Here is a 14692-nt window from a genome sequence, read left to right as displayed (position 1 = left end):
CAAATGAAGGAGGAGATAAGGCGCCGGGTATTAGAGTACCGCAGCGAGCACGATTCTATAGATTCTAACACACTAACCGTCACGGATTCGACGCCGTTTAAAAGTGTATTGCTGTAGTAAATATGGCTGCTACTGCTGGTGTGGCCAGTTTATGGTCGGATCTGAATAAATATGGACAGAATCAGAATTACGAGGCCGCTTTAAAAACCGTCAATAAATGTGAGTAAAACTGTCAGTCTTCCCAGAAACCAGTGTCCTGCCTGCTGGTCCATTCTAATCTAAGCCAGATGAGCAGGGACCTTGAACTTGAACTTGAACTTGAACTTTAATTTTATTGCTCCATATAATACACAAGTTACATAGGAAATGACATGCAATAAAATATTAACATCAAGACACAGGGAAAACAGTACAAGAGTGGACATACATTTAAAATCGCTTTTATAATGGATAACATAGGAATAGAGAATATTTACAAATAAAATATGTTAAACGTAAAACAAAATATAATATTACAGCAAGGAAACTAGGTGGCGATACAATCAAGTGAATATAATATAAAAGAATCAAAGTGTTGAACGGAGGGCAAATAAAGAGTTAACTAGGTTACACATAAGGCTGGCAATTTCATAGTCTCCGTTGTTATAGGACATCAAAAATAGGAATTTATCGAAAACACAAAAAGACTCAAACTCTGTGAAACATACAAGTGAGGATAAAATGGAGACTCTGGCAGGATGAAGCGAGGGACACTCGAGTAAAAAGTGGGATTCGTCCTCAACGACTTTATTTACAGTACAGTAGAGGCAAAATCTCTCATTGGCTGGTAAAAATGGACGACAGTGACGCCCCGTCTCGATTCTAAGCCGATGGGAACCGAGACGCAGTTTGGAAAATTCGCGTCTTTTAAGGAAAGAGTTCGAAATAATATATTTTTCTAGTTCAAAGCGTTTTTTAAAAAGTTTATAAGTCCTTAATTTGGGGTTGGAATTACTGTCGTTGATTTGAAATAGCCACGAAGAAGAATAAAAGAGATACATTTTAGACTGGAGCAGCTTGATAATTTTATTGGGGTGGTTGGAGCCATGATTAGACCAAACACCATGAAGGTCAAATGATTTTAGTATTGAAAAAATTCCAGAACACCAATTTGGGAGTGTGTCCATACTTTGCACACAGTCCAGATAGGACCTCTCGCAGTCGCAGTCATTTTCAGGCCCTCCGGTCCGGCTCCTGTCTGCTGACATATGGCCTGACCTGTAATTCTAATTGACCGATGTATTAATGTTTAAATGTATATATTTCAGTATTGAATGAATTACCCGGTGAACCTCAAGCCGTTCATTGTAAAGTGGTTTGTTTTTTACATTTAAATCGATTTACCGATGCTCTGCACCTGATTCGTAAATCAGCCACTGTCGATGTGTAAGTATTACTACCGCTAATCCATCATTATATCAGTACCGGTGTAATACTCATTATAACTATATATAGATATTGATTAACGGCTCATGAAATGCATGTTTTAATTGTTTTTCAGCGATCTGTCGTTCGAACAGGCGTATTGCGAATATCGTTTGAATCGCACAAAAGAAGCTTTAACTACGCTGCGTTCCGTTCAGAATCCCAGCCTGAAAATTAAAGAACTTTTGGCTCAAGTTGTAAGTGTAACATAATTTAGACGCTATGTCTCTAGTGTTGAAACATTGGAAATTAACTGATTTTGCCTGTAAAACTGAGTTGTGGATAATAGGTTAATTGCCTCTTTTATTTTTTTCAGTTATACAGATTAGAAGAACATGAAGAATGTTTTGAAGTTTATAAAGACCTCATTCGTAATTCATCGGTAAGAATCGAATTCATCCGCGTGTTTTTGATTCTCAACCTGTAATCAACTGATTTTCAATATTTCGTGATGATTTTCAGGATGATTTTGAAGATGAGCGAGAGACTAATTTATCAGCGGTTGTCGTAGCTCTACAGCAGGATAAAGAGGATGATGAAGTGATTTGTCCGATTCGAGAGGATACGTATGAATTGAGTTATAACGCGGCTTGTCAATTACTCGCTTGCGGAAAGTTCTCAGAAGCAGTCGCTAAACTACACGAAACTGAAGGTATGAAATGTTCGGAATTTATGTATTAACAGTCAGCAAATTCAGGTTCCATTTGCATAATCATGACTCAAAAATTCAGTTTCAAAAGCCTAGAGTCTTTGGATGTTAGACTTAAATAAAGAACAGAAGTGTTTTTGACAGTGTGGTGACTCGCCTGGAAAACCTGGAAAACTCAGGGAATCAGAAAAATCTAGAAATAATGGCAGATAACTGAATTGACCACATGTTTCTTTATCAATACGTGATTCAATGAAAAATGAATGAATTGAATATAGTTTTAAACCTAGAAATTTCTCTAATTCACTTTGTCTTGTAACATCAGAAAAAATCCGGGAATTTGTAAATGGGTGAAAAGTGACGCCACCCAGTTAGACCAGTCTTAACTCATAAGCCATGTTTGTGTTAGTCGCCCAAATGCAGCAAATTCAGGTTCCATTTGCATAATCATGACTTAAAAGTTCAGTCTCAAAAGCCTAGGGCCAGTTGCTCAAAAGTTGGTTAAAGATAACCAGTGGATAAATACCATAGTAACAATGAAAGTTTAATTGTCACTATGCCAACTATCCACTGGTTAACTCTAAACCAACTTTTGAGCAACTGACCCCTAGTCTTTGGTTGTTATACTTAATAAAAAACTTAGACCTAAAGATGATCTTTGACAGTGTGGCTACTGACCTGGAAAACTTTGAATGAAAAATAAATGAATTAAAACGTTATAAACCTAGAAATTTCTCTAATTCTCATAGTGTTATAACATCAAAAAATCAGCCCCCATGCAGTAAGATAATATTGAGTGAATGATGTTTATCTCATATTTTAGAATTATGTCGTAAGTTTTTGGAAGATGATCCCGACGTTACTGAAGAGGAAATAGATGCTGAATTAGGAGTCATCCGGTTCGTATTGTATTAAAACTCCTACGTCCGGTGGGGATCATCCTCCCCCGGCTGGGATTCGAACCTAATGGCAACGAGATTGCGACGGTACGAAACCCTGCCGCACTAGTCCGAGTGGCAGCTACATGCGCAGCTTAGATGATGTCATTATCAGCCAATCAGAAATCCCGTTTTATTTTGGATGAAAGCTCGACTTCAGATTTACTCATTTCAATTATTTTACAGAGTACAACGAGGCTGTGCTTTACAAATGATGGGTAAAAATGATCAAGCGTTAAAACTTTACAACCAAGTCATTAAACAAAGGTAATATTTTGTTGAAAATTATTGTAAAAGTATTTAACAGTATAAAGGTGATGATTTGAAATGATTGTTTGTGTGATGTTTCAGACCTACTGATATTGGATTAACTGCTGTAGCCTCAAATAACATTGTCGCTTGTAACAAGGTAAAATTCATATTCAATCGTCACATTTTCAGTATATTTCCTCTCCTCCGATATTTGATGTCATATTTATTGATTTTAGGATCAAAATGTATTTGATTCGAAGAAGAAAATGAAGGTCGCGACGGCAGACGGACTTCAACATAAACTGACGATCGCTCAGCGTAAAGTGATCAGTATGAATCATTGTTTACTGTACATGTACATGAATCAGGTACAATACAAACACCAGCTGCAGCAGCTGCACCCAGTTCCATATTTAGTTACCTAATTGTTGACCGTGGTTTGCTTTTATGATCAGATTGGCTTATACTGTGTGGTTTGTGAAAATATTTGACCTTGATACTAAACTACAGACAGGTTACTTGTACTGACTACCAATTCCACAGAGCTGTCAATTTATAAGATTTGACTCTAGAACTGGGTCTTGATTTATTTTTATGCTGCTGTGGCATTATTTACAGGGCGAACAGTGCATTAAAATGGCCGAAGAATTACAAGAAAAGAATCGTGACAGTGATTTACCGAGATTGATACAAGTAGCTCAACTGTGTAGAGAAAAACATACGGAAAAAGCTACGGAATTATTACAGAAATCGGTCGATGATAACGAAGATATTTCATTACGTACGAAACTCGTTCTCGCTCAAATGTATCTGACGCAAGGACACGTTTACAAGGCGTGTGATATTCTGAAAAACCTCGGATCTGACGATCATAGACCTGGCGTGGTAAGAGATTTCATTCAATCAGTAGAACACACCTGATTACAACTACTATTAGTGAGAGTAGTTTCTGCACTTTCTTTTTAGGAGCTCAACTTACTACTTAAAATATCAAAATACTCTCAAAATCTGAATAATTTCTAGTTCATCGTTTTTCATTAAATCTGAATAATTTCTAGTTCATCTTTTCATTAAATCTGAGTAATTTCTAGTTCATCTTTTCATTAAATCTGAGTAATTTCTAGTTCATCTTTTCATTAGATCTGAATAATTTCTAGTTCATCTTTTTTCATTAAATCTGAATAATTTCGAGTTCATCTTTTCATTAAATCTGAGTAATTTCTAGTTCATCTTTTCATTAAATCTGAATAATTTCTAGTTCATCTTTTTTCATTAAATCTGAATAATTTCGAGTTCATCTTTTCATTAAATCTGAGTAATTTCTAGTTCATCTTTTCATTAAATCTGAATAATTTCTAGTTCATCTTTTTTCATTAAATCTGAATAATTTCTAGTTCATCTTTTCATTAAATCTGAATAATTTCTAGTTCATCTTTTTTCATTAAATCTGAGTAATTTCTAGTTCATCTTTTCATTAGATCTGAATAATTTCTAGTTCATCTTTTCATTAAATCTGAATTATTTCTAGTTCATCTTTTCATTAAAGATGGCAAATTACTTTTGGTAATGATTACTACAATTAGAGATGTCAAGTGGTCTGTTCTGGTAGAAAGGAGAAAATCTTTAACCGGTGATATTTCTAAACTCTGTTGTTATTGTGCGTTTATTTAGGTTTCATCACTAGTCACTTTATACAAACACCAGGAAGATATGGACGAAGCGATCGAGGTTTTAGACAATGCTGTCGAGTGGTATCAGAAAAATGATGTAAGGAGAACTTTCAAGGCTTCAGGAAAACCTTTGATTTGATCGTATAATATGTACCGGTATTTCATATTTTCTGAAATGAAATTGTATATTATTTCTAGTCGGACAGTAAAGATCTGGCGTCCATGATACAGATTTGTGCCGATATGCATCTGAAACACGGCAAACCAGAAAACGCTAGCAGATTATTGGAAGAAGTTTACAGGTGAGTAGACCATCTTCAGAGGCAGCTCTTCGGTCATTGTGCAACGTGTTTTCGTAAAGAGAAATTCAAATTTAGTGTTTTTGTTTTTGTAGGAAGAATCCACAAGATATGAAAACATTGGCTCAGCTCATTTCTGCTTATTCTAAATTCGACCAGAAGAAAGCTCAAGCGTATCCTTTCAAATCTATACCACAGTTGCGCCTATCGAAAATCCGTAAATATGATGCAAAATATTTAAAATTTCCCGATGTACTCCAATTCATGTGATAATAACCCGCTCCGACTCCGACTGCCCCAGAATTCAATCGATGCTTTACGGAGAAAATTTCGAGATCGGAGGAAAACTTGCAGTCGATCTGTTGAACTGGATTCAGAACTGTGGAACTGTGCCCTTAGCAATTTTCACTAAACTTGAGAATGTTTTGACAACTTAACGCTCTATTGATACAGTATTAGTAAAGATCTACCGTCAGTAGCGGACGCTAGCGCCGATATAGACGTTGACGCGTTAGAATCAGCAGTATCTACGCTCGGTACGAGATACGTGAAAAAAATGGGCAAAACTGAACAGAGTCCGAAAACACCGAAATCTCCGGAACGGTAAATTTTACATCGGCAAAACTAGTTAAAACTTGGTTAAGTTGTCATTTGGATAAAGTCATTTTAAAGTCATTTGGATAAAGTCAATTTACTAAGTGTTTTTGTCATCATTTGGATCAATTCGTTTATATAATTGATCATCATTGTTTCCGGGATAAATAACGTGTTCTCGTATTCCAGTGGGGCCGGCGATGAACTGATCGAAAAGAAAAAGAAGAAAAAGAAAAAGAAGAGACTTCCAAAAGACTACGACCCGAACGCCGTTATCGATCCGGAACGATGGTTACCCAAACGAGAACGTTCTTACTACCGCGGAAAGAGGAAAGACAAGAGAAAAGAAATAGGTACTTTATTAATGGCTGCCTCCTCAATCCCCCTATGACGTCATCAAATTACAATTATTTAACAAATAATTTTGTTCTGTTTTTAGGAAAAGGTACCCAGGGTTCGTCTGCTTATGAAAGGTAAGAAAAGCGAACATTTTGACTGTTCGACTGATAGTGTTAATGAGCAAAAACCACAGTTGATGATATAAAAATTTATTTGGACAGTTTATTTGGAGTAAATTTCATCATCATTGTCAACAGTGTTTTGCTCATAAACATTTTGTAGTTAGTTACATAGATGTAATAGACCTTACCTGATTCGGGATTCAGATTGACTGAAACCAATGAGGCCAATTGTAGTCATGGCTTAGATTTAAGACCACTCTAATGCCATTTTGGGTTCTATAGTCAGACCAGTTTCAGACTTTTGTCTAGACGATACAACTGTTCCCACGGTAAACACACTCCTGTTGCAAGATCTAATCACACTAATCTTGGATTCTATAGTCAATCTTTGAGACCAATTTCAGACTTAAGTGATCACGACTATACAACTGTTCCCAGTTATGTAAACAAACTCCTGTGGCAAGATCGATTCCTCTCACGTTTGACCACTTGATTCTTGATGTTATTTTACATATTTTTTTTCCAGTGATACTCGAGTAATGTCATCTCCGAGCGCGAGTAACATCAGTTCTCCTAAACCCTCACAGTCGAGTCAACCTACCCCGACCCCTGGACCTCGACAACAGAAACCTCAGGGTGCCAACAAGAAAAAGAAGAAAGGCAAAGGTGCAAAATGGTAGAAATATGTTTTAAATCTAATCGTGAAATAAATATCAAAATGTCTTGTGGGTAAATGATGTTTCTGTCAGGTTTCTGAAATTCTCAAACTCCGATGAACTCTACCCTACATTTATCGAAGACAAGCTCTGTGTCTTTTCTTATAAAATCAGTATTTTATTTGACATCGATCGAGACATAAATATAAACAAACCATGAATGAAAAGTACAGTAGACTGCTCAGACTGTCTCGGAATTTTCACTTGCCGCTGTCTCGGTGGAATCCAATTGGTTCTGCGAGAACCGAGGCAAGTCAGTTTACTGTACTGTACATGAATATAAAGCCCGACCGCCCTGAATGAAAACAATGATGAATTTGCGGCAGAGTCTTTTCGATGTGGAACGAATTACAGCAGACTTCAATAGAAGCTTAAAAATTGAACTTTCCTTTGAATTACAACATTTATCTAGAGCTGCGAGTCATTGTCTAAAGCTTACAGCACGTGATCAATGTAGCTGTGAATGTTTTTCGTTGGTTTGAAAAAAGCCGAGATCGTACGCTATCGCCATCTATTTGTTACATCGAAAAACCTCAACTCGATTTTTGTTTCTGTTGATTTCTACCTCGGAAATATTTGAACGCGGAATACAGCGAAGTGAGTATGGGGAGACTGATCGGCAGAAACAGTGGGATATAAATAGCAAACCTGAAACAAAAACAAAACAAGTTGTCGTCAATCAAGAGGATAAAGTATGAGGATACTGATTGAAGTACAGTCAACCCCTGATATACCGCCCACATCGGTGCAGAATGTAGAGAGTATGGCGGTGTATCGGGATGTTTTGCTCTGTATTTGTATAGTGATGTACATTGAGAAAACCTGGCGGGTGGCGGTAAATGGGAGGGCGGTAATATTGGGGGTTGACTGTATTATATATTACATACTTTTGATCTTCAGGGAAATACAGTAACTCCAGCAGTGACGGGTCAAAAAATGCCTTTTCTAAAAATTAGATACGATACAATATAAAACGAAAGATTCTTACACAGATATAGGTAGATTATTGATACTCTGCTCACTGTTTAAATTCTCTGGAGCTATATGCAATTTCAGTTCTATTAATCGAGGACCTTTAAGGCCACATATATTATGTACACTATTCCTATACGACGCTGATGTGTGAAGTGTCTGGTCCTGTGTAAGGTTTAGCAGGAATAGTTACCTGAAGCCTGCAGTGCTTGTTTCGATGCTTCAAACGCGTCTCGTAGAAGTCCTTGTTTTAGGTGTTGATGCGCGTTCGTTACTGAGTCAACTGCTAACTGAACCTGAAACCAGTCAAATATTGATTCAACTCTGATGAATGCTGTCAGTTTTGAATCTGAAGGTTCGTGTTTGTGGCTTTACCTCGTTTCCAATGTCGTCGTTAATGACCATGTTTTTAATTTTACCCAAAAGATCGGCCAATGATTTCAGGGTAGCCGCTGACGTCGCTATGTTTTCAATCGTTCGTTTTCTCAGCCAAATATTCAATTCCTAAAAACAGGGAAAGGAACCACAGTAAAGTGAACCGGAGCCACAGTAAAGTGAACCGGGACCACAGTAAAGTGAACCGGAGCCACAGTAAAGTGAACCGGAGCCACAGTAAAGTGAACCGGAGCCACAGTAAAGTGAACCGGAGCCACAGTAAAGTGAACCGGAGCCACAGTAAAGTGAACCGGAGCCACAGTAAAGTGAACCGGAGCCACAGTAAAGTGAACCGGAACCACAGTAAAGTGAACCGGAGCCACAGTAAAGTGAACCGGAACCACAGTAAAGTGAACTGGAGCCACAGTAAAGTGAACCGGAGCCACAGTAAAGTGAACTGGAGCCACAGTAAAGTGAACCGGAACCACAGTAAAGTGAACCGGAGCCACAGTAAAGTGAACCGGAGCCACAGTAAAGTGAACCGGAGCCACAGTAAAGTGAACCGGAGCCACAGTAAAGTGAACCGGAGCCACAGTAAAGTGAACTGGAAAGTAACAAACTACAGAAACTAGATCTCAGTGAACCCTACACAACTGTAGAACAGGGTAGTAGTGATATTCTTACCCATTGCGTAACTGCAGTTATCCCCGCTGATTGGAACTCGATATTAGCGTATGGCAGACGAGTTTGAATTCCTATCAGTTGTCTCAACTGTTCTATAAATTTGCCCATTATCGGCTGCATATTTAACGTCTCCCGACTCGGAAGCTGTGTACGATTTTTTGGGTTCGGTACATTTTCGATGACTACGCCTCCCCAACGCGGACTTAAAAACGCATTTGTAGAAGCCGGTTTCCCTGGAAAAATGAAAAAGGAGAATTTGAATATTTTCCCATTAGAATATTTTATTTCTAGTAAGTATGAAGGGTAGTATACCTTGTGCTGTATAGATGTGTAAAGGTGAATGTCCTCTGTACGGAATGTACAAGATAAAATTCAAACTCGGGTCTTTTGACGCGAATGAAGCTGAAATTGAAGTGAAAAACATATTTTAGATCTTAAGAAGTTTGAAATAGTCGTGATTTATAAAGATTGATTTGAATCTTACCTAAATCTCTTTCTATAGGATTAATTAAATGAGGAAGTTCGTGTGGTTTCAAATAGAAACAGTTCGCCGCATTATCTTTACTTGGACGAACCGAAATCGATGTATAATATAAAACCTGAAACCAATATCATCAATTTATTAATTAAACACATTTTTAACCGAAAAATTCAAAACCGTCTCTAAAAATGTACCTGCGATTTTACGGAAAATGTCGAATATTCTTGCATCGCTTGTAGAAATGGATTCAAATAATCTAGAATTGAGGAGAGTTGATTATTATTCACTTAACATGATCACAATTGGCTCCATATCTGGCCTCTATGGCCCTAAAATATACTTACTTTTAACAGCAGTCTCGATGTTCCAGGAAACTCTAATGATGTCCGGCTGTGGATTGATTAATGTAAACGTCAGATCGTAGTTAGGATGATATCCTACTGATCTCATGCTATCTTTATCGGGCTGAAAAATAGAAACCGCAAACGATTAGAGGTCAGTTGCGCAAATATAGGATAAAGACAAACAGTGGATTTTGTATTGTCATATGTCAACCATTCATTGATAAACATTAACCAATTATTGAGCAACTGATCCTCAACTTAACTGTGCATTCAGGACAGTTTAATCAATGCAACAGTTACGCCATTTTTACCTTTAGACTCAATCGATGACCTTTCGCAGTTTGGTAACTATTCTCCAGCAGATCCTCATTCACCAGTACGTTATTCATTAACACTTTAATTTCATCAGCAAGTCCGCTCCAATCATCTTTAAAAACAACGTATTTAATTATCAGTATTAAATGAAAACGCAACCTCCTAACACAGGTGAGATCTCATGAGGCCCCGAGTCTACTGTTAGTTTACGTACCAGGTTCAGATATATAAATATTTTGTCTGTTAGTGATGTGATATCGGCTCAGTTTGATTTTATTATTCAACGGGAAAATGTAGAATTTATAACGTCCGATGTCATCGATCAGTTTCGCCGCTTCGATCTTCTCCGTGAAATCATTAACGTCGACGGCTGCCGTGAATAACTGTTTCTCTTCCTCGAACCATCGTCTGACGTTACCGCGATACACAGCGGTGATCTCTGACTCCCTCCCTGTCACAACACAAAAACAAGTTTTGATCGTCCACACTTCACACGTATTCAGAACTTCACCTGAGACATTTTTAATTGAATTTCAACTACAAACATCAGATATTTTATCAGCACAATTTCAAAGACTGATCGTCCACGCTTCACATGTGTTCAGTACTTCACCCGGAGACATTTCTAATTAAAAATGAACTGCAAACACCAGACATAGACATTTTATCAGCACGCTTTCACTACCAAGACTATAAGGGATAACTGCCTGAAGGGGGAATGGTCAGAGCTGCAGATTGTCTATCTGAAGGGAGTGGTTTTAAGCTACATACATACCGACATACGGTAGAAGCTTCATCAGGTCAATGAGTCGTTCACCTGATGAAGCTTCTATTCATTAGAAGCGAAATCTCGTGCGTCAAATAAATAGTTAACCTACACAGTACTACTCGTCTCTGTTACTTATTTTAAACCCGGTTAACACGGCTACTCTACGAATATTCTCATCATGTAGATATGATATACCTGATGATAGCATAGTTTTACGAAGTTCCTTTGCAAACGTTGCCAAATCTTGTTTCTTAGGGTTCTCGCCCATGTATACAACAGTAAACGGAGTTGTATATTCCAGCTAGAAAAGAAAGATATAAAACATATCATTAGAATCACGGTAGCCTATAGTCAGTTACCTAATCTTTGGTGGTTAGCTTTCTATAATCCGATGGGCTTATGTGAAAATATCCGATCGTGAAACTAAACCACAGACAGGTTACTGACTAAAACCCTCACAGACAGTAGTAAATACAGACCTTCTTCTCGATGAGAGCGTACATATCATCGTATGGTAAATTGACTCTATAAACAGTCGTAGTCTTCCACCATAACGGAACTCCTACTAATAAACATACTGTAGCTACACCTATAGCGGCATACGCCAGTTGAGTCTTCTCTTCTGCTGCAGCTGAAAATAAATTGTGGGTGATACAGAGATGATGTGATGAGAGAGCAGGATGAGGATGAATGCAGATTGACAGTTCATTCAGCATCCATAAACATGCAGACAAGTTTGATTCTATCTGGATTGAGTTATCTCTGATCAGTGTCAGATCTAATTAAAGATTACACAGGGAAGGTGCCGAGTGAGTAGTACGTACACGTAAGACTAAAAGTCAGAAGAGTTTAGAGTACCGACTGGCTGGCGACCGGACGGAGAGGGTGGTCAGTGGTTGTTGTGGTTTATGATGACAAGTTTTCCTTTTAAGAGATAGATATCTAATTGATGTAGATTTACCTGGTTCGTCTTCTTTCATCGTCGATTAGAATGTTTACAATTTCTTAATTACTAAAAAATAGTTTGTTTGCTTCAAACCGGAAGTGACTCCACATCGACCTTACTTAAAAAATTCAATAGCCAATAGAGTTTGGTGGCCGTAGACTGGTTGCCTGTGCCATTCAATATGAAGATAGAGACCGGTAACCAGTCTACATAATGTTTGGACGCTAACAGGAAAGCGCTCCGGGTTGGAGCTTCGTCAATACTAACCTAATGGCTTTGCTCCATTGACTAGAAATACATGAAGTAGCCTTTTCCTTCCACTTGTAATTCTCACACGCTAGACATTTTTTCGGCAAATAAAGATTTTAATCAGTTTAAAGCCGTGAACGCATTCGCTTCCGTGTGACACGGAGCATGACTGACAAGTAGGTGCAATGGGCAATTCCTCTATGGAAGACGGCATGCCAGCTGCCAGTTGCTAGTTGCCATTTGCTAGTTGGGCTTGTTGCTAATTGCTAGTTGTCAAATGCCACTTGCTAGTTGAAGATTTTTTCGATCCGTTCACGCTAGCGCCACCTCAATATATGTTTCCTTAAAGATTTTTACCATAAGGCAAATCTATCACGTCAAATTAAATTTGATTTTAAGGAAAATCGTATAATTCATCCTGGCAAAATTAAATTTGATTTGGTCTAATCTTTGAATTTAACACGGTATCAAATTCAAATCGATTCATCAAATCACAAATCGGAGGTGATTTCATACGATTTGAATGAAGATGGTGGACTCACAAATATTTTCGAAAAACTGATAATAACTGGTCACAACTTAAAGAAAAACTGAAACTCATTCATAGGAAATAATATTTCAATAACCGGGGTAGTATTTTCTTGTCAGCCGTTTTGAACAAGTCGTCAAATTCATCCTGTTGTGCAAATCTTAGGCGAATTTATCACGTCAAATCAAATTTGATTTTAGGTAAAATCACCTCCGGAGGCGATTTGATGCGATTTGAAGATAGTGGACTCACAAATTTTTTGTCGAAAAACTGATATTAATGTCAAAACTGAAAGAGAAACCTGAAACCCATTCATGGGAAATAATATTTTGAAAAGTGGGACAGTATTTTCTTGTCAGCTGTTTGGAACAAGACGTCAAATTCATCCTGTTGTGCAAATCTTATTTGATTAGATTACACGTGACTAGCAAATTATGATTAGGAAAATCAAATCTGATTTGACAAGATAAATTCGCCTCTTATTTGATTAGATTACACGTGACTAGCAAATTATAATTAGGCAAATCAAATCTGATTTGACCAGATAAATTCGCAAACAATAATATCAACGCGGGTCGGTGTCAGGCTCGGGTTCTGACGGGCTTGTCACAATTTGATGGAGGAGTGGATGATACCAGTATCCCTAAATAAGAAAAATATTCTTGTTTATATAGGGATATTGGCCCATCATCCATCCTCCATCAAAATTAATTGTGACAAATTGTGGCAGTCCGGTATTGTATCAACGGTGGTCGTGATTTTATTGCTGTCATCCACTAGGTTCTGTAAAACTCCCCACCTAGCCCTGTTGTGACACATGGTCCGGTACTACAAGGTGGGATTCTGGCAGCGCGGCTCTCTCGGGTCGTGTCTCGATCTGCGGACTGAGAATGCATGAAATTTTTCATAGGCGGACCCCTGACTCAGAGATGAAGTGGGGAGTGGTTAAGACTATGATTTTACACATCTAACACCATTGCACTTATGGTAGTACCCATAATCATTGATTAAATACAGGCATTATATGCCTAGAAATAGGCATATGATGCCTCCGTTGGTTAACCGATACGAAATAGTCACGGAATTTTACTCGGGCACACACGCGTCACTCGGGCGCAGTCGCAAATTACGTTTTAGTCATTCAACGTATTAAGTGACTGTCCCCTTTTTCAAAACAGGAACGATGATTTAAGACAAATATGGACCGGCAAGCGCACTAGTTATACCAAAACTGCAGCTCGAGTCTGACTGCAGTGAACGACGTATCGGCCAAATTTCAACATTTTCTTCAGTTTTAGAAATCAATGAAATAGCAACGAGCACGGCCGCTGGGCGGGCGACAGCTCCGAGTCGTGGGTACGACGCGCCTCAGTCAGTCTGGTCGATCAGCAGTGCTCTTGGCCTGGTCCGGTCCAGGTGTCATCCAAAATAATCATTAAAAATATCATTCCGATTGAATGGGATATTTTTGCATTTTATCGATGTATGATACCAACTTTTATAGGGTTCATGATCATACTTTTGATCATGCTATTTCGCGGCAATGAATAACAAATGGTATATACCCAGGTGGCGCTAGCGGGCGGAGAACAATTATCAAGTGGTATTTGGCAACTAGCAACTAGCAACTGGCATGTCCCTTCAGGTCTTCCATATAATTCACCATGCGCGATATCATCACTGCTTATCTACCCTCGATCTATCGGCCACAAAAACGCCTAAAAAACAGGCGGCGCTAAATTCGGAGAGGAGTTGTTGAGGAGAATCAAGTAATTTAGAAAATGATGTTAATGAAAATGAAATTCAGAACGTTAAGTTAATACTAAGCTTTCCAGGATGACTTAGTAGGATTTGTCTCTAGTTTGAATGCTTTTATGTTGGGCTGTTTTTAAAGTGCAGTTCATTTGTTTACTAGGAACCTACAAGATAATTCCTCGATTAAATACCTGTCATTTAGCAAGGTGTAATTTTGTCTTGAGAATAAA

At 38.1% G+C, this 14692-nt stretch overlaps 2 protein-coding genes across 2 annotated transcripts; one reads left to right on the top strand and one right to left on the bottom strand.

Moving 5' to 3' along the window:
* The first annotated feature begins 81 nt into the window (after positions 1-81).
* Positions 82-7054, top strand: LOC141908877 (signal recognition particle subunit SRP72-like). Its single transcript, XM_074799139.1, has 17 exons — positions 82-219; positions 1308-1425; positions 1541-1661; positions 1781-1846; positions 1927-2116; positions 2937-3012; positions 3238-3318; positions 3403-3460; positions 3540-3671; positions 3922-4188; positions 4975-5070; positions 5172-5275; positions 5368-5445; positions 5726-5875; positions 6056-6219; positions 6306-6339; positions 6854-7054. Exons 1-17 carry the CDS (start codon positions 123-125, stop codon positions 7005-7007), a joined length of 1986 nt encoding a protein of 661 aa, XP_074655240.1. The 5' UTR covers positions 82-122; the 3' UTR covers positions 7008-7054.
* Positions 7055-7175: 121 nt separating this feature from the next.
* LOC141908393 (GPI-anchor transamidase component PIGS-like) lies at positions 7176-12021 on the bottom strand. The gene is made up of 14 exons (XM_074798432.1): positions 11945-12021; positions 11463-11614; positions 11179-11284; positions 10429-10665; positions 10211-10326; positions 9900-10020; positions 9750-9811; positions 9559-9673; positions 9387-9476; positions 9075-9307; positions 8391-8519; positions 8209-8311; positions 7931-7988; positions 7176-7691 (listed from the first exon to the last, which is right to left on the bottom strand). Exons 1-14 carry the CDS (start codon positions 11961-11963, stop codon positions 7577-7579), a joined length of 1656 nt encoding a protein of 551 aa, XP_074654533.1. The 5' UTR covers positions 11964-12021; the 3' UTR covers positions 7176-7576.
* Between the last annotated feature and the right edge of the window lie 2671 nt (positions 12022-14692).

This window comes from Tubulanus polymorphus, chromosome 7, assembly GCF_964204645.1.
Source record: "Tubulanus polymorphus chromosome 7, tnTubPoly1.2, whole genome shotgun sequence".
In the NCBI taxonomy this organism is placed as follows: domain Eukaryota; kingdom Metazoa; phylum Nemertea; class Palaeonemertea; order Tubulaniformes; family Tubulanidae; genus Tubulanus; species Tubulanus polymorphus.
Note: the sequence above shows the minus strand (reverse complement) of the source record. Positions and strands in the feature narration are given on the sequence as shown.